The sequence below is a fragment of the Bemisia tabaci genome, chromosome 3 (genome assembly GCF_918797505.1).
Source record: "Bemisia tabaci chromosome 3, PGI_BMITA_v3".
Classification (NCBI taxonomy): domain Eukaryota; kingdom Metazoa; phylum Arthropoda; class Insecta; order Hemiptera; family Aleyrodidae; genus Bemisia; species Bemisia tabaci.
Window position 1 is genome coordinate 17,189,140 of NC_092795.1, and position 20,655 is coordinate 17,209,794.

Sequence of the window (20,655 nt, forward strand, 5' to 3'; positions counted from 1 at the left end):
GCGTACGTTTCTGTACCTAATAATGCCCTGAATGTGATTTCTGGCACCCCTCCTCTCCTTGTCCCCTCACTCTTCAGGAGCAGGTTAGCTTGGGACGTGGAGTTCCTCGCCCTAAGGCAAGGGGTTCTACTAGGGCTAAGTGGCAAGACGAGTGGGAGGCCTCTAATAACTCGGTGTGGACATGGCACCTCCGAACATATGCCTCCGGGTTCTGCGGGACATACGTTTTTTGGTTGAGGCGCTTTTCAGGAGCAGCAGGCTTCACTCTTCAGTAGCCTTGGGGTGCTCACCCCAGAAACTATAGTAGATGAAATGTTGGAATCAGCGGAGAATTGGTGGAGGGTGTTAAATTTCTGTGGGGAGATAATATTATTAAAAGACAAGGCGATAAATCCGCCCCCCGTTGAATTGCCAAACGGTAGACCCGGGCTTCCTCAAAATGTTAAATGAGCATCATTTAGACTATAACCTTTAATCATTTCTTTGCAATAGTTCTTTTTTCTAATGTTACAAATGTGTTTGCTCGTTGTCTCAAAATCTCTTTTGTTTTCTTTGTTATAACTATGTCATCTTTTCTTGCAACAAATCATTATAATATGTATATGCTTCGCTGAGGTATAAATAGGTAAAAAAAAAGAAGAAGCAAGACTGGAGGCAATTTTAATTATTTACATTGTTTCCTTGTTTAATCTTCTCCCTTACTTTTGGTTCAACTTTTGCTTTTGTATGCAAATTTTTGGTGGAAGGAACCTCTCAAATTTTTTTCCCCCCCATACATTTTTCCTTAGGGCGGAGGAGTTACAAAATGACATTCTGCTAGGTTCGTCTATTTCGTCTGACGTACTTGACAATGACCTTTGAGAGGAAGGCCATTGCCTACGCGTGGTTACCGGTCCGGCGCATGTCATTTCGCCTATTCAGCTTTTGATGTCGCCGCTTGGCTCTCCCTATAAAAGGTCTAGCCATTCCTGTTCTATTGGAGAACATTCTTGAGCTTCAGTCTTGTTGCAACTCCCGATCTGTTTTTCATTGTATTCCGAATAAAGTATTTCTAGTTTATTCTCTAGTTCCGTCTTTCTGTCCGTGTCTACCCCCTGGTAGATCACCTCTACCATTAGTTACAAGAGTCACTAAAAGTTGAACTAGAATGGCCTATTTTAAGAGCTAAAATAATTCTGTGGGAAAAAGTCTAGGGTTGCAGATAATTATTCAGTCTACATTTTTACAGAGCACCTTATGGGCAAAAATCTATAATTTTTCCGAATAACAGTTGGAAAAAACCGCATTTTAAAATGAGTAAAGAATGCTCTAAGACTTGAGAAAGACATAAAAATCCAAGCCTTTTCAGATGTATCAAATGAACTAGGATCCTGCGATTTCCCATTTTAGGTAACTCTAAATTAATAAATAAATAAATAAATAAAGAGCAACTTTGTGCATTCCATTTTGCAAGGGTAAATCAAGGTTACGAGAGATCTGGGTTTAAAGCTGACTGAGAGGAGGTACTTAGCTGAGAATCTGGCACGTTTCCATATCTCTGGGCAGCAGATTCGTTGAGAACAGGAGTTGACAGTTCTACATGGGTTGAAGCTGTGGGCGAAAATGGTGTATCATTGGGAGAGGAGGGTTGAACTTGTGATGATGGTCCGGTGATCGATTCAGGAGTTAAGTCGGACTTCAGTGATGTTGTCGATTGAGAAGCTGGTGATTGTACCAGAGTTACTGGTAACAAGTGGTTGATGGGATCAAGGATATTGCTCTCATCCAGGTAAGTTAAATTCTAAAAAGTAACAAGGAAGGGAAACAAAAAATTAAGACAAATACATAGAGCATATCTGAAAGAGAAAAGCAATACACAGAGTGATCCAGACCACTCATACCAGGTTTTTTACTTTTTGGCTTAATTGATTCACGTCAAACGAAACAGTGGGAATAAGTAAAGAATCGACCTCAAGGCAGTCAAATTTTATAGTTTCCAAGCCCCCTTGAATTTCTTTTGGGGGGGGGGGGGCGAGGGGAGGTCTGCATTTAACAAGTTGAAGTTCTCTGAAAAATTATGGACATAATCTATAAAAGTCTGAACATATGGAAAATCTAACCCAAATAGACACCAAAAAGTATAAAATCGGCTCATCCCTGTCCAAACGTTGGTGTAAGTGTACCCCTAGACGCAAGGACAGAGCCCCCCCCCCCCTTTTACAAAATATCAGGTTGCTAAATTTACATGCAGGATTAGTATACTGTTTCTTTGGGTGGTTGTCTCCAAAGGATATGAATTTGACGGTCTCTAAGCCTCTTGGGGCCAGGGGATCCCTAAACTTGTAAATTCAAAACTTTTAGGATCCCTCGTGCACCTCATTATGAAACCTTTGGGGGCCATGGGATCATCAAATTCCTATTCTTTAACACCAATTGCTTAAGGAAACATTTTTTTCCAAGTTTGTAAAAAACTGCGACAGTTTAGGGACCTGAAATTTTGTGGCAGACGGCTCCATCCTCTACCTTCATGATTCAATATTTTGGACTGAAAATAGAATAATTTTACTTTAATTAGACTGCGTTAAACAGAAAGGAACTAAGCTACATCAGCTATTGCCACATTTAATCGGGCAATTTGATTTTTTACATGAAAACTGTTGTGCGGATTTTTGTGCTAATTTCAGTGAATTTTCTCCATAATACAAAGCAAATTCCTTAACATTTTCAAAAGAATCTGCACAGACGCTCTCTCATAAAAAATGAAACCTCCCTGTTAAATTTGGCAATGGCTGATGTGGCTTGGTTCCTTACAGGCCTTTTGGCCTTTTTTGGTGGCTTAAATTCGTACCTTGTCTGATGGTCCATTGACATACAATGTAAAATAAAACAACACAAAGCATAGAAAATTTACTTTGAAAAACCTTACCATACGATGTAACTGGGTTTGGCTAATTCCAAGATGCTTGGCAATTTGGTGTGGAGGAAAAATTGCATGGATGCATCTTTGAATGAAAGGTACAAATTCATAAGAATAGCATTGACATAGTCGAGTCAACATTTCACGTTCATTGGATGTCAAAGCCTGTTGCTCCTGCCTATAAAATGATTTTATGTGTGAGCTTGCCTTTCTCAACGATGACTGCATTAATTGAGTTACATTCTGAGCGACATTCAATGGAGCACAAAGTCTCAATTCATTGAACATGTTTAATAAATTATTGCAATAATTGGCCAGAGGATGAAAATCGAGCAGCTTTGATGGTGGATGCTCCTGTCAAGAGAAATTAGAAGAAAAAATGAATTAATATACAAAAAATGGATCCCATTTGGCAGAAGAGAACCGACGCAATTGCAGAATATTTAAAATTGTGCGACTTCTTTGTTTTAAGTAATCCTGAATATATGTATACATAGTAATCAATTTTCCTCAAAGTTTTTCTTTGAATTTAACAATTTTCTCATCTTTTGGATTAAACTTTTGTCATTCAAACGTAAAGCTCCCTTTGCACTTGGAGTGAAATTAGGATTTTATTCGGAGAACTTCCATCTTTCTACCGATATTTTTGGTTAAAGTTTCTGACCATTAAATTTCCACATTCTCCTCACTTTAGATGTATTTACCACAAAAATTCCAAACAATATGAGAAAATATACACTGCCAAAATTAAACTCCTCCTTGTTTTGCAACAGAGTTGACAAAATTTGCCTGAGTTCAAGTCAGAATTTGTCACTGGTTCTTGATCAGTTTCTAATTGTTCTTTTCACTGCTATTTTACTGCCAAATGACAAATGAGTACTATTATGAGGCAGGTTAATGACTAAACATTGACTTGATTACTTACTTGACCAGATGATAGTTCCAAATTTGTGTTGGATTTAATGCCTGAATACACAGCCTTGGGAAGAGCAAAAGTATCCATTTCACTGGCAAGTACAGCATCAGTTTTTTCCATATTTTTTTCAATGTGATCATTGATTTTCTTAAGAAATATCGGTGCAGCAAGGGCTCTGAAGTCAGCCCCAACCCGACTGAATGACAATCCAAAGTACATACACTGACCCAAAAGAGAATCTAATGATGAAAATGGACACAGTTTAAGGTCTTCTTCTAGTGTATCTAAAAATATTTGTATCTGTAATAATGGAAAAATTATGTAAAAAAAATCACATTTCAGTAATCGTATCTCAGTAAGGCAGGTAAAAGGAAATCATGTAAGCTCTGAATGCAAATCTCGATATTTCAACTGATAGAATTCTCTAATTTTTTCAATCTGAAAGGCAATTGATTATTCATTTTAAAAACGGACACCATTTTAGAAACAGATTATTTACGAAGAAAGTAACCAAAATTTCAGTATTTTCTTCTTCTTTTTTTTTAAAAAAAAGAGGAAAAACACGAGTTAATGATTAAAAATTAGATCAACTCTTCACCTTTTACAAATTTAAAGCAGATGAATTGAGTTTTTCAGGTAGATTATTGGGCAATTTTTCCAAACAATTTTCGTACTTCCTTCATTTACTGGGAGCTTTCCAGCTTTGATTCATTAAGTCTTTGTAGGCATCCGCAGGAAAATTACAAACAATTGATTTTAACAGAGGTTTTCTCGAATGTAATGCAATAGTTACGATTCTGCATTAACATATTAAATCAATTTACAACAAAAATAATCATCAAATAATCTTGTTACAAATTTAATGAGACTCCATAAGTTCCTAAGCTAAGAAATTCGCTGCACTACAGCCTTTTCTAGACGACATTTCTGACTGCTGCTTGAAGGATTTTTAGGATGGTTTTGTTAAGGGAAAAAAAGGAAGTTGATAATCAATTGCTCTACTGAGGAATTGTACAAAACATTACCAGCAAGAACACTGTTTTTTTTTATCAGATATGTCAAAGCTAAGTTTCCAAAATCAAAGGGATATTAATGCGCCTGTTGGATATTGCACATCAAAATTAAAAGGCACCTTCACTTTTTGATGAGTAATGATCGCAAATGTCTCTACGCGCGACATCGTTTCTCCGATATCACTTAAAAAACTGGAGGATCATTTTAAAGATCTTTTGACGGAAAGGCGCCCAGAGTTTTGAGACAGCAGCACGGACAACGGAAGAATGAACAACTTGGAGATTCACACTTGTGACATAATTAAAGCGGTTAAAGAGCTAATTAATGATAAAGCGCCGGGTCCTGGCGGGATTCCTGTTGAGTTGGTCAAGTACGGGACTGCCAAGCTCTTTGAGTGCCTCAGGAAACTGATGCAGCAATGCATCAGGGGTGACGAGGTACCAAGGGAGTGGAAGGAGTCCTGGATCAAGGCCATCTACAAAAAGAAGGGAAGGAAGGACGACTGTAACAACTACCGGGGGCTCTCAGTGACCGGGACAATAAGCAAAGTGTACGGGAAGATACTGAAAGCGAAGATCGAGGACGAATGGCAGGATCACGAAGCAGAGGAGCAGGCTGGTTTTAGAGCTGGCAGGTCTACGATAGATCACCTCTTTGTTATTGTCCAGGTCATTGAGAAGAAAATGGCCGTAGCTCAGGAGCTGCATTTAATTTTCGTGGATCTCCAGAAAGCGTATGACAGTGTGCCGTTGGTGAAACTTTGGGAGGCCTTGGAAAAATCGAATTTTAACGGGGGGTTGATTGATGCTGTCAAGCGATTTTATAAAGGGAGTTTTACCAAAATTAAGTATCATGGGGGGTTGTCAGCGGGATTTTATGTGACTAAGGGTTTAAAACAGGGATGTTGTTTGTCGCCAACATTATTTAAAATTTACCTCGAATGTGTGCTAAAGGAATGGAAAAGGAAGTGTTCTGGTATGGGTGTCCCCTTGGGTGATCTTGAAACTCTGTTCACTCTGTGCTTTGCTGATGACCAGGTGGTGGTTGCTCAAGATCAAGAAGACGCGGAGTACATGATGCGCAAGTTAGTAGAAGAATATCGGAAGTGGGGTTTGGAAGTCAGCATATCCAAATCTGAGAAGATGACTTTTGGTGGTGATCAGCAAAGCATTGAGTTGGAGGATGGGCAGCAGATCAAATGCTGCGAGCACTTCAAGTACTTGGGAGTGCGGTTGACCCAGGATGGAAGGACGGATCAAGCTATCAGGGAAAGGAACACCTTAGCAAGGAAGGCTATAGCGATGTTAAATGGAATCCTCTGGGATCAGCGGATTTCCAAAGATAACAAGAGGAGGATATACAACACTGTAGTAAAAAGTATATTAACATACGGATGTGAAGTTTGGCAGCTGAAGAAACGGACACAGGATATGCTAAGAGCAACGGAGATGGATTTCTGGAGAAGGTCGGCAGGAATTTCTAGGAGAGATCGGGTCCGTAATGATAGAGTGCGTCAGATAATGGAAGTCGAAAATGACATCGTGTTCGACGTCATGACCAAACAACTTGTTTGGTATGGTCATGTCAATAGGATGACGGAAGAGAGGCTGCCAAAAAAGATGCTTGATTGGGTTCCTCCTGGGAGGAGGCGTAGGGGACGCCCAGTGAGAGGTTGGCGACAGGGGGTGTTAAGTGAGATGAGGGAGTGTCAACTCCCTGATAACCTGTGGGAAGACCGAGCTTTGTGGCGATTAGGTGTCGCAAAGCGCCAAAGAGCGCTATAACAGCGACTCGTATGTATGTATGTATGATCGCAAATGAAGTGTCAAATGAATGACTTTTGGTATTTCTGTTGATCAAAAAGTTGAGGCTCCTCTTGATTTTGATGGACAATCCTTATTAATGGCGTCGATGACCCACTTATATTCAGCTAATTTTGATCATGAAAGCATAGCTCAAGAGTCTGTCTCAACTCCAAATGCTTGCCATAACTTCTACATACAACGGTTCCTTTTACTTCATTGGGATTGTTTTTGCAAATTCTTCTTAAATGTGGTTCTTGAAGAAAACCTGAACTGGTGTTTTGATTTCTTCAATCGTTTCTAACCCCTGATAAGTGTCTCTTCACTACAGGAAATGGTCAGAAATCAGAAATCAGAAGATCTGTTCACTATGAAAGAGAGAGGGGGGAGAGATGTATCAATTCTCTTCAAGTGCATGAATTCCTGAGTTGCATTTGAGGTGTAAAGACAGTCATTGTGCCATGATGCTGTCAGTTTGTATCCTTCACCGCCAATCATTGCAACCGTATACATGCATATGACGAGGTATCTTTGAGAGGCCCACTATCGCCAACTGTCTCCCCTCTGTTGACAAGGTCATTTTCTCATTTTGTTTTCTTTCTTTAAAATTTAATTTCCAAATTTCTTCTTTTCTTAGAAAAAGTACCTATCCTAAAAACCCTAAGGACAGCAGCAAACAGTGTTCGAAACTCACAGGCACCACTGCGCCTATGGAATGAAGGCTCTGCGCCAATGTCGCCCCAAAAATCCTAATTTTTCTGCTTGGTGATTTTTCGATATTTCGATGCACAGGATTGAACTTGCAAAAAGCAAGCAGTTGCGCGCACAACTTCGCCAGGGCACAGCAGAACGAAAATTGGTATTGAACGGGACAAGGGATGGGGAGAGGAGGGGTCGTGTGCGTTCGCAGCGAGTCACATAATTAAAAAGGAGAAAAAATCCGTTTTTGTTGAAAAAACTCAGAACTTGCAGTATCTTAATATCTAATTTGAAAAATAGAATGAAATTGTGAATCAACCACTGTACTAATTGCGAGGGGCGTTGGTTCATTTGAAAGGTGTTGTTCTCAATGCTTCGGGAAAACCTTAAATTATTTTCTGGGGTTCGTCCCCGATTTTTAAATCCCTAAAAACTCATAAATTGGATGAGGGGAAGTGGGGTTTTTTTGTTTTTTGTTTTTTGTTTTTCGGAAAAGTTTTGTTGCTACGCATCTTACTTTACTGTTTGCTGTCTTTTTATCAGCTGTTTTCATTCAACAATCATCATTTAGTGAGGTTACTTCCAACACTCAACTGCCATCAACTTACATTTTTCTTTTCCCGCGTTTTTTTTTTTTTTTTTTTTTTTTTTACGGTTTTTCATGATTGGTTCCATCTTTTTCCTATTGCCAATTTTTCCTCATTAAGTCAATAACCTCCAAGTTTTTTTTCTCATTTCCGATCAGAACTTTTCACGCTGTTTCTTTTCAATGTGTATAAATATGTTTATTATTAATTTCCATTTTCATTACATCCTTTTTCTTCTGATTTATTTTTTTTTAATTTAAAAATTGAACTTTTCAGTTATGATTTTGTTAAAATAATAATAATTTTTACTAATTTTAATTTTAAATTTAACAGTTGTTATGAGTGAAATTTTCAATGACCGAGGCAGTCGTCCTCCAAAACGTGGTCGCGTTTTCCAGAACTCTTCGCATGTTCGTTTAGTGAAGCAAGAACTTAACTCTGTTATTAGTATAGAAAATCAAAGTTTCATTTCTTCATTTCGGAAGTATAAAATTGATGATCAGAACTTTGATGAAAATTTTGTTACCAAATTTTCAGTCGGTTCAATGAATATAATTTGTCATCATTGTGATGCTCGCCATTTTCAGGGTGAAATGTCCAATGGTCATTTTAATAACTGCTGCCAAAATGGCTTAATTTCTTTACCGAGTATTTGGACAAATACCGATTTGAAATCATTATTTTTATATTCTCCAAATTTCATAAAGCATATCAGAAATTATAATAGTGCTGTTGCTTTTGCCTCTTTCTCTGCAAATCGAATTGATATTCCGGGTGATGGACCTTATTGCTTTAAAGTTCAAGGATCCATATATAGGTAAGTTTATTTAATATTTACCGTTACGTAACGTACTTTTTTCAGTTTCTCAGTCCGTCCCTCCTTCCTTCCCACCCCTTAACGCATCCGGAATGCAGCTGCATTCCGGAATTTCGACCCGATTCAAAGACAAAACAGAAAATTAAATGAAAATTAAATGAAAATAAATAAAAAAAAAAAAAAAAACATGTGAAAGTGAAAAGTGTACAGGAAAAATAAGGGGCTGCGAAGCAGCCCCATAAGCCCCTAGTTACAAGTAAAATTTTTTTCTATTATTCACTATTTCATTCTTAGTGCTTTTGCCTTTCCAATGTTACAGCTACTAGTTCTGTAACTAAAACATCTTGCATCTGACTTTTCACTAAATGCGCCATGATGTATTGGCAAAAATTCAATTTGGCCCCTAAAAATCGAGCTTGATGGGCCACATGGCTCCTAAAATCTAAAGGTGAGTTTCAAACACTGGCAGCAAAAAATGTTGTCTTTGATAGCCCACATTTGTTTGTTCATAATCACAACCCAGATATTGCATTACTTACAGGACCACTTGTGCATTTTAACAGTTATAAATACCAAGCTCCGCTCTGAAGATCTAGAGCCACTTTGACTGAAAGCAATCCAAAAGATTAAGTCCTGACTTTATTCATGATTAAGATGAGTTCATCATTGAGCCACACACCATTTGCCACATGAGAGATATTGGATTGGGGGACAAATGAATCATACAATTTACATTTTAATTTCTACATACTATTAAGCCCACATTTTAAGCATAGTATTCTGTAGAGAGGCGGATTTGATTAAGGAATATCATCATGGGTAAAATGAGAGTACAGACCTTTAAATTGATCCAGGAGTAGAATAAACCAGATTCAAATACAGAAAATCTTTTTGCCGAGGTGTCATCGTAACTGAAAACAGCTCGAAACTGGGTTAAGATATTGAACAAATGAATCCGAGAAAGCTCAATGGTTTTACTTAGGTGATGACTTGCTGAAAAATCAATGAGATGAATGTAAGAAATAATAAGAAGACTAAAAATAATAATAGCTATTGCAAAAAATACAAATTATTTGGCATTACGTTATTATACATTGGTGTGCATGAGAAAACACTCAAGATGACACAGGAGAAGAGTAAAAATAAAATAAAAATAACAAAACAAAACAAAAAAAAAATAAAATTGCCCTTGTTTAGAAGGGAACCTTGGTGCTGACTTCCAGGAGTATCTTAAGTTTTAATTTTCTGTAAGTTTGTATTATTGCGTCTTTTAAAATCGACTTTTAGCCAAAATGCATGAAATAGCTACAAATGTTTTAACTCGCATACCGATGCATTCCGGCAAATATAGCCATCATCAGGGTATCACACATAAGAACAAATACATTGAAAATAAGAAGAGTAAAAGATACATAGTGCGCTTGTGAGAGGTAAGTGGAGTGGAGGTAAGAGGAAAACTGAGATCTACTGAGAGAAACAGAGATCAACAATCACAAGTATTTAAACATGTGAACGAAAATACGCGTAATATTGGTAGTGTGCAATAAAATTTAAGAAATCATGCATGTTGGTAGAAATAAAAAACATCTTAAAGTATTGGAGTGTTTCCAAATTCGCAAAGGTTTACAAAACAATTAAAATGCTATTGACACACTAACTGATCTGATTGCTGCTGTCACACCAATCATAGATTTGCTTTATGATTTCGCAACTACTTAAAATTCTGTACTATCTCTTATTCACCGTTGATACCTGTTTGTAAGTCCTAGTTGTTTATTCATTGACCAGTTTTCAGAGAAGGTGTTCGATTGTATGTCCCTACTTGCGTCTGGTTTTCCTCTTACCTCTCACAAACGCACTGTGTAGCTTTTACTCTTCTTATTCTCAATTTTTTGTTGTCATTTGTTCTTAAGTGTTACACCCTGATGACGTTTATATTTGCCAAAATGCATCAGTATGTGAGTTAATACATTTGTAGCTATTTCATGCAGCTTGGCTAAGATTCTTTCTTGTTTAAGTTGTTGAAGCTTTAGATTTTGCTTAAGTTTTCAATTTAAGCTCATTTGGAGCAAGTTCTTCCATACAGAAGTAAATGAATGTTACCTTATTGATGGGAAAAAAAAAAAAAAAAAAAAAAACAAAAACAAAAACTCACTACAAATGTGGCCTTGACTGTAACAGGATAGTAGAATAGAGCTGAGTCTACAATGCTCTGCAGGGAAATCAAAGCCAAAGAATGTTTTGAATTTTTTGGCCTTAATTTCCCTGCAGTATACTGTGGACCCAGCATTGTTCTATCATCCTGTTCCATATTGATAAACATTTCTTTACTTTAGGCGCCAGTTTCACAGAAAGGACCAAATTGATTCCCAGCTTGAAATCAGATCTGCTGAAGTACTGAATGTAAAATCTTCTAAATGGCGCTTACCATCATTAGTAGGTATTGTAGAAAGCAATGACTGGAGCCACGTATCTCTTGCTTGTAGAAACTTTAATTTCAGTTCTGACTCAGTAAAAATATCCATTCTCCTCAAAAAACCGATAACTTGAAGGCACCGAGGTAGCTGAATGTCTGTTCGTAAATTGGCAACTAGTTGATCCATGAGAGACCACCATAATTTTTCAACATCTTCAACCAAACCCTGACAACAAGATTAATTAAAAATAAATAGAAACATAGACATTGCACATATTGTGATAGATCATGGTAAGACTAAAAGACTCACAAAAGAACTAATAAAACGGTACTTACAGCAATGATTGGAATATTGGAATGTCTATTGCCCAGTTTTCGCACATACGCTGCTAGTTGCAGTGCCTCTTCATATAGATTGTTGTGGATACAATGATGAAGAAGCTGAGGGATTTCTAATATTTGTAATAGTTGAGCATTTAAAGTTAGTAGTAGAGTGTTCAAGCGTCTCCTTGATTTAATGCCATTTGATTTTTCATTAAATTCTTGACAGGAGCTTGAAAATTCCGGAAGATCCTTAATTAATGATTTCAGCCTTTCCTCTGTTTTTCCAAACTGAAACAGATAAGAACATTAAATAATGAGATAGCCATCTTTGTAGCTAAACGGCAAAACAAACGACATACATTCATAAACATACAATGTAACTGGGTCTCCAGAAGTCAGAGAAACTTGAGATCGGCAGTTTCAATCAACTTAGGTAAAGTTCCAAGTCTGTTGATTTTTTTCTGGGAAAAAAGGATTTAAGTAAGTCAATATTCCAACAACAGCAGTCAAGTAGCCCAACAAGTAACAACAGCAATATGAAGACCCTTAGTATTACGGCAATGCCTTTTATTTTCAATGTATGCGCAGCAATACAACAAGTAAAATCGGAGGTGTCTCTGGTGCATATTGCTGCTGAATGAGCCATTGGCAAAAAGAAAGAAGCGAGTAGACAGAAAATTTATAAGACTGAGGAAACGAGAGGAAATTTTAGGTATTTCACAAACGCAACAACAATGATACACACTCAAAGGGGGGGGGGGGGGGGGGGTGATTGAGTGTGAACTAAAAAAAATTCATGATAGAATGAGTGAATATGCAAGTTCTGTATAATTTAGCCATTAAAGAAAAAATAAAAATTCAAATGAGGTCTAAGAGGGCTCATTTGGAAGTTACTGATAAGTTACACTGTTAAGTTGTTCAAGTTATCCTGCCACGCTGAGAAAATGTTTTGAGGCTTCAGACATTGTTAAATTTCTTTTGATAATATACAAATCCTCGGAGGAATCTGTATATATTTTCCCTACAACTTTTCAGAGAATTTTATTCAGAATTAGATCTGGTTTATCTATAAATTGTCAGATCAAATTGCCTTGTCAAAAAATATTTATAACTCTTTGGAAAAATAAACATTTCATTGAAGGAAATTTAGCAATCCTCAAGTGTCCATCCGGTATTTTTTCTTGGCATGGCAGTACAGTGTAGTGGCTTTATTTGTTCACTTAAAAGAGAATCAATTGTATAGCTTTCAGGACAACCCAAGTACATTCAGAAACATTGAAAGCTCTTGCCATGATACAAATTTCAGAAAAACAGAGGGTTTCAGTACCTGTTGAAAGATTTCTCGAGAACACTCAGCAGTTTTAATGAAGGTCTTGTAGTTGGTAGAAGCTAAATCTTTGGTCTGATTTAAGATGACTGTTTTCTCCTCAGATAAGTGATCCTGCTCTTTAGCTAGAAAATAAATTACAACATGATTAAATTTGATACGCAAGATTCAGACATGACTTTTGTAAATATTAAAGAGAAGGCCCAAACAGAATTAAGTAGGATGACAATACTTCTCCTACCCACAAAGGGAGCAAGAAATTAAAAAATAAAAAAACGCCCTATTACCTGTCAAGATGTATGGGCGGGAGAAGGGGGGAAGAGGACGGCACACACAGAATAACGCCAGTAAAATCGGCTTTTCATACTAACTAACTTTATTCACAAAACAGATACTTATATACAGGTAATTGTCCTCGGTCAACGCTTGCAGGCGAGGTGCATTCGTCAATATTGAAGAGTAAACATTAAACATAGAAAGGTCGTTCAACACTTATCAGTTGTTGCCATATTTCATGACAGTTTCGGATGCGGTACTCGCTCACTGCTTACTGTAATTTTGATAGAAATATTTTTTGGAATGACTATAGAAAAATGTGATATTGATTAGTCAAAACAATATAACAGAACCCATTAAACCATCAGACAATTGAGGACACAGGCTTTAAAAAAAATACAGGTGGGTAATTGAAATGTCTTCTTTAGAAGCTCTTGAGAAAGAAGAAAGGAAACTCCATATCTGACCCTAGTAATGTGATCATACAAAAAATGTGATACTTACATAGTTGCTCTACATTGTAAGTTCCTAATTTATTCAAGTATCCTACTAGCTGTGGGTTATCTTCCAGTTCCTCTGTAAAAAAGAAAAATAATAAGAATCAATTCAGCGTGAAGATGTGAAATTTTTAAACAATGCAGGAGAAGATGGAAAAAAAACTTGATGAGAAGACTGGAAAAATTCCGAATTTCATATTGATTGATTGTAGTGCCTACATGAAAGAAAAAAGGCTTTTGAATCATTGTGGTTGCAAGCAATAGAGTATATTATATAAAGTCCAGGTCGAATAAGTTAATGCACTTCTAGAATGCGAAAGAAGATCGCCTGATGTCACTTTAACATATAAAGCAAATGGAAGAATCAGGACAGCTGATCTTCTGTGACAGTCTAAAAGAGCGTAAACTTACTAGTCATTGACTCTAAACCACTTGACAACTCTAATATTTCCTGTCTCTTGTTTTCCCCCTTGAGGTTATGATACTTCCTTACGACCCAGGATTTGCCTCACATTTACAGCAATACTAGAATCACTACCTATAACGCATGCTTCGGCACCCCTGCAAGTGTACACTAGATAAGTGTACACACTTCAAAAGTGAGCTAGATGGTCTGCCAGCTGATTCTAGTGTTTACCTCTACAAGAAATTGTAGACTGCCGATTTTCTGCATAGGGCCGTGGCGTAAACTTTTAGCACCTGGGGAACGGATTTTGTCTGCGCCTTTCTCCCCCCCCTTAAAGAAAGGTTGCAATGGAGGGGGGGAGGGCTCTCAAGAGAATTTTAAATTTGAAGAGAGAATTTTTAACTTGTTTTTGTTCTTTCCCGGCCATTTCCCTTTCTGACTGTTTAACGCCCCCTTTCGTCAGCGCCTGGGGCAACCACTCCACTCGTCCATAGAACACCACAGCCCTGCTTCTAGCACACTAGTTTGACGTCAACTTCCCATATAGAACCTAGCCTTACGGCAACGTTGTCATGAACCTTGCCGCATACCATCCGCGATAGCGTTGCCGCAAATAGGTTGACGAAACCTTTCCGCAACGTTCTCGCGAAATGTGTGGAAGACCCACCATTCCGCGACAAGCTTACAGAATGGTTTCCTTAACCTTGACGCAGAAGTAATTGCTGAAGAGCTTTTAAGGAAACGTTACCGTAACCTTTCCGCGAAATTAAATTAGCAAACCTTTCCGTCATAGGGTTATGGAAGCCTTACCATGAACACCTTATTACAAGCATTTCCAATTGAACGTTGATGTAAGCGTTCCATGACAGTGTTTCCGCTAACCCTTTGCTACCTTACCTTACGGCAACCTTGACGCGCCAAGGGCAAAGGGCAACCATTGTATGGAACATCCTTCGGAAACGTCGACGCAACGTTACCGGCTAAATGCTCGCCGCTGCCTTTCTGGAGAAAGGGTTCTGCAACGATTCACCGGTAAGCATTCCCGTCTTGCTTTCCGTCAAAAGGTTACGGTAAAGTTACTGCGGAGTCCCTTTTGAAGTGTTTCTCCAATCAAGGCTAACGTAAGGTTACCGTGGCAAAGTTTCTCAGAACCCTTTTATATCTAACGTTACGGCAACCTTTACGCGCCAGGGGCAAAGGGCAATCGATGCATCGGCATTTTCGTGGAAACGTCCGCGCAACGTTACCGACTAAAGTCATTGGCGCGATAATGGCACTCGCGGCAAGGCTACCTCAAAGTTATAGTGGCACTCATGCGGAAACGACTGGAAAAAAAAATGAAATCTTAAAATAAGATTTTGTGCACTCTTGGAAATTTTTCTCTTGATCCAAGCGGATTTTGCATTGAACCAAGAGACTTGACACTTGAGTTAAGAAAACGGACTCTTGGATTAAGATGCCAGCACCCGGGCTCTAAATGCAAGAAACTTGGTTTCTTAAAAGAAGAGTTCTGAATCTTAACTCAAGATTAACTCTTAACTCCTTCCAAGAGCCTCAGGTTTCTTGAATGAAGTTTTCAGGTTTCTTGAATCAAGCTTTCAGATTTCTTGAATCAACCCTTTACGTTTCGTAAATAATCACTTGGAGGGGAGGAGGGTTCGGTTTAATAGTTCAGCTTTTCTTAACTTAAGATGTATGAGTCCACATTTAAAGAATTACTGTGAGAACGAAGTGATGAATAGTGGCGAAAATGTTATCTTTGGCCACGGCCGCCATCTTGGATTTTGAAATTTTGAAAATCTGACCAAACATTCGAGTTTCTCGTCAAAAAGTATCCCCGGATACCAAGTTTCACGAAAATCGAGCGAACAGGAGGCGACTTAGCATTTTAGGCCACGGCCGCCATCTTGGATTTTGAAATTTTGAAAATCTGACCAAAAATTCGAGTTTCCCGTCGAAAAGTACCCCCGGAAAGCGAGTTTCACGAAAATCGAGCGAACAGGAGCTGACTTAGCATTTTAGGCCACGGCTGCCATCTTGGATTTTGAAATTTTGAAAATCTGACCAAAAATTCGAGTTTCCCGTCGAAAAGTACCCCCGGAAACCGAGTTTCACGAAAATCGAGCGAACAGGAGCCGACTTAGCATTTTAGGCCACGGCCGCCATCTTGGATTTTGAAATTTTGAAAAGCTGACCAAAAATTCGAGTTTCCCGTCGAAAAGTACCCCCGGTCAGAAAGTTTCAAGTAAATTCGTCGATAAATATCCCCTAAAACCTGAAATTTCATCTATAATGCTGTGACGTCACGCGACAGGATTGAACCTGTTGAAATCTCGGTACAGTAGCTTTATATAATTCATACTTTCTAGGTATTTTAAAGGACAAAATACGAGGGCTGAAAAATAACTTTACGGATGAAACTTAGAAAGTTTTAGTTTCGAAAAGGTTTAAGTGCTCTGAATGAAGTAGTAAGGACGAAGAACAAGCTGCATAACTACTAGTCGCTCCTAGAAGGGTTTGTAGGGATATTTCGACCTCACTCTTCATCAGCAGCTATAGCTCAGTTGGTAGAGCGCTCGGCTGTGAATCCAGTCGCCGCGCGCCGTGGGTTCGAATCTCCACAGGTCCGCTCGAGATTTTACGCCGCAACATCTCTCGATTGGTAAGTCAAATTGTCTAATATATGTCTCCTTGTCTCTCTAATTAACTTGTGTAATACTTGTATGTACTGAATAAACCACTAAATAGTTGATGATGTGTGAACAGAAAACATGTACTCTTCACAAGTAGAGTGCGCTCCTGATCAATTTTTGGAAATCCTGATCTAAGAAAACAGAAATCTTGATCCAAGAAACGATGGAATTTTAAATTAAGAAACCAGGTTTCTTGGTTCAACAACTTTCGGATGCTAGATCCAAGAAGCATGTTTCTTGTCGCCGCTTTTAAGCAACCAGGACTCTTAAGTCAATGCACCATTGCATTGGTCTAAGAAGGTTTTTTTTTCCAGTGACTTCTTAGGAAAGGGGTCGGCAACGTTGCCGAGGAAATGGTTGCTCGAACGGCAAGGTTACCAATACCTTGCCGTCAGGTTGCCGATCTCGTGCCGTACCGTTACGGCAACGCTGCCGACGCGTAAGCATCCAGGATTGCCGGAAACGTTGCCGCGGTAACATTTCCGGTAGCCTTACCTCATTTCCACGGCAAGGTTACAGTAATGTTACGCTAGGGTTTTTTTTCTATATGGGTTAAGGCATTTCCAAGCTCTGAAATTTACCTGTCAGAATTTACATACTTAGGTAAGTAATTGAAGACTTATCATCAATAACGTGCTAAGTGCCAAAAAATGGAAAACGGAGTTAGCACTGGAAATGTATGCTATATGCCATTGACAACATAGGGTAAAGCGTGCTGAGTGCCATTGCACTTTGTTGCAAATCGTTGCAATGGCACTTAGCACGCTTTACCCTATGATGTCAATGGCACATAGCATGCATTTCCAGTGCTAACTCCGTTTTCCATTTTTTGGCACTTAGCACGTTATTGATGATAAGTCTTCAATTGTGATTCAAATCTTAATAAAAGAAACAATCATCATTTGATAATTGAAAGATATCAATAGGACATACCAGGAACACCGTCAGGAAAAATCAGCTTCACAACATTCTCTAACTCAACATCCATTCTGAATTAGAGATTATGGCACTTGGATGGTCAGCGTTTATGACTGAGGGTGAGTTCAAAAAATGACATAGATATCGACTCTTCAAAATGCATCGGGTGATTTCAAACCAAGTCCACATCAAGGAAACTCATAGTCTGAACCTATTGACACCATCATTAAATATTACAAACACCAACAATCAGGATTTATAATCATTCAACCAGGTTTGACAATCATTCGAGGAGCGATCATTACTTGCTATGTCTTTGAGAAGATGTTATTAAATGGAGCCGCACAATAAAATAAACAACACAATATAAGTTCTTACTATCCAGATGTCGACAAAAGCACTACTAGGAGTATTAAAATCTTGAGGAAACTAAGCCTAAGGATGTGACGTGGAAGCGACGTGGCTAGTCTAAATTTCATCTATCGTTGACACAAATAGAAACTCGTTCCTAGCCAAATAGACCGTATTCGATAACGGTTCGATGTATCGTTTGGTTCAAAACAATAGAACATAACCTCAAACCCAACTGGAAGGATTTAAGTCGGAAAAGCCGAAAATGAGAAATTTCCTGACAATTTCACTTGGCATTGGCATTTGGTACTCAAAAGAATGAAAAATCTGTTACAAGAGACCCGTTTTCTTAGATTTCTGAATTTAATTTTGAGGCTATGTTTATGTTTTGAACCAATCGATATCGATACAATCTCACCCGTTTGATGTATCGAATACGATCTATTAACCTTTGATTAACCCAGGGCTGCCGATTCGTGAGTAATTACTCACATCGTGAGTAATTTGAGCACCGGTGAGTAAAACGTGAGTAATGAGTAATTGGTGAGTAATCCGACGATCCGTGAGTATTCGTGAGTAATGCAAAATCCATGGGTAATTCTCAGTAATTCTCCATTTTTGGCGCAATTTGTGTGAGTAATCGGTGAGTAAAATTTAAAACGATGAGTAATCGGTGAGTGAAAACAATGTCAATGTGAGTAAAATCGGGAAATTGTGAGTAAAAAGTGAGTAGAATTGAGAACGGTGAGTAAAAGTGAGTAAAATCGCGATCAGTGAGAAGCAAGTGAGTAAATTTTAGATTGGTGAGTAGCGTGTGAGTAAAAAATTCGCGAAATGTGAGTCCGAGTATCGGCAGCCCTGGATTAACCTAAAAAAATTCCCGAAATCAACATCAACATCCTGTTTGCCGTGCCGAGGAAGAACGCCGTATGAACATCCAAAAGTTGCCAGATTCTCTTCAACAAAATGTTCATTTTAGAAGGATTTAATGAATATTTTTACTTTAAATTTTCATAATCTTTAGGTGAAATTGCAAACAAAATTAGGTACCAGAAAATTTAGGAGGAAAATACACATAAGTTTACCAGAAAATTTGTGTTTAATCAAAGAAAATCTGGCAATGCTAAAAAGTTCATACGGCGTTTTTCCTTAGCACGGCAGTGCTATCATCTTGTAAATAAAGTGAGAGACACCCGATTGGTTCTCGCATCCTAAGACGCAGCACCAATCATAAACTTGGAGTTCAAATTGAAAGCGGGAAATTCAAGTTGACGCACCCGCCTCCATAGTTGCGACAGAGCACAGGGGAGAATTTCACGAGCGGCTGTCCGCGGCTGCGTGTTTTCGTATAGGCCATAGGATGTCCGTGAAGGCCTCTAACCCCCTTTAACTTTTTACATTACTGAAATAAAGATTTGAAACTTTTGGCCCCCTAAAATTATCAGGGAGGGGGGGGACGGACCCCCCATTTTTCCACAAATGGAAAGGTCTGCTCCTAATTGATACCTCGTTCAAAAGAGTGTGAAAAAAGAAAAATTTTCGTACCAACCCGAAATCATTGTCTTAATACATTTCAAAATGGCAGCCGATTAAAATTAATTCAACATGGTCGTAAATAATAGGCAAACTTGGTTTTTAGCACGATGGATTTGCCTGAAATTCGGAATTTGGGTATATTACGAGTATACGCATTTAATATTAGCCTAAACACATTGCGCAAGAAATTGCGCAATTTTAAAATTTAATTTTAATACAGCGCCATTTTGATACGGTTTGGGATAATAATTTCGAGTTTGCGCAAACATTTTCTTTTTTTATGCTCTTCTAGGTGCTCTATGTAGGGTGCTCCAAGGATTGTGGTTCGACAGAGAGCAGGGGAGACCAGGTGTTGTAGAGCTGTTGTAGAGCGCCAGGGAGTGCTACAAAGTGACATTTTACATGTATGTAAGGGTGTATGTATGTATGTAATGTATGTATGTATGTAATACAAACCCTCTTACATGCGATGAACCTAATATTACCACCAAAATTCTAAAACTCTTCACCTCTCTTAATTTAAAAATCTAAATTTTCGTTTATACTCCTATTTCCAAAATTATCTGTAAAGACGTTAATAGCCTGAGTCGCTGAATGTCTTAAAATTATAATAACTACTCCGTTACCTCTCAAGGCAGCCTGCCCCTAAACATTTTAGAGGGGTTAAAAAGAAGCTCCTTTTGACCTAAGAACATCCCCCAAGTCTCGAATCTTCACCTCGATTAGGAAATATGTTAGATGGGGAAGGGACTTTACGGATACCCTGAAAAAAGGTATGTTTATCAAGTCCATTAAAAGAAAGAAAGAAAAAAGAAGGGAAGAAAAAAGAAGGAAAGAAAAAAAAATTTTCGGCCCTTGATTATTCCTTGAATTGTCTTCCGATGACCCGGGGTGGGGGGGGGGGGGGTGAGTGAACAAAATCCCAGTCGAAAGGGTGAAAATTACACCATTTGACGCAGAGAAGACGCGGAAAAATCCCAATATTTGACCTGATGGCAACAATTTCAAAAAGGACGAGAACACGTTTGACGCGGCGCGTTGTTCCCACTTTAAGGAGTCCTGATTTAACACCATTTTTTATTCAAGGGTGGACTGGGTACAAAATCGCCGGTTAGGTGGAGCCAGCTTAGAGGCCCCGCAGAGGTTGATTCAGAGATATATCTTGTGGGTCGAGAGGAGG

At 38.4% G+C, this 20,655-nt stretch overlaps 1 protein-coding gene across 1 annotated transcript; it reads right to left on the reverse strand.

Annotated features, from left to right (window-relative positions):
* Positions 1 to 647: 647 nt before the first annotated feature.
* On the reverse strand, positions 648 to 18,105 carry Cog8 (conserved oligomeric Golgi complex subunit 8). Its single transcript, XM_019061831.2, has 9 exons — positions 17,604 to 18,105; positions 13,579 to 13,650; positions 12,799 to 12,923; positions 11,484 to 11,759; positions 11,160 to 11,373; positions 9,570 to 9,724; positions 3,822 to 4,112; positions 2,906 to 3,250; positions 648 to 1,780 (listed from the first exon to the last, which is right to left on the reverse strand). Exons 1-9 carry the CDS (start codon positions 17,656 to 17,658, stop codon positions 1,466 to 1,468), a joined length of 1,848 nt encoding a protein of 615 aa, XP_018917376.2. The 5' UTR covers positions 17,659 to 18,105; the 3' UTR covers positions 648 to 1,465.
* Between the last annotated feature and the right edge of the window lie 2,550 nt (positions 18,106 to 20,655).

Bases quoted from the DNA above. Each gene is read 5' to 3' on its own strand.
- Cog8 (XM_019061831.2), bottom strand. From the start codon at position 17,658: ATGGATGTTGAGTTAGAGAATGTTGTGAAGCTGATTTTTCCTGACGGT. The intron at 11,374-11,483 runs GTAAGTACCGTT...TCTTGTTGTCAG, and splicing joins CCAATATTCCAATCATTGCT to GGTTTGGTTGAAGATGTTGA. The intron at 1,781-2,905 runs GTAAGGTTTTTC...GTTACTTTTTAG, and splicing joins AAACCCAGTTACATCGTATG to AATTTAACTTACCTGGATGA.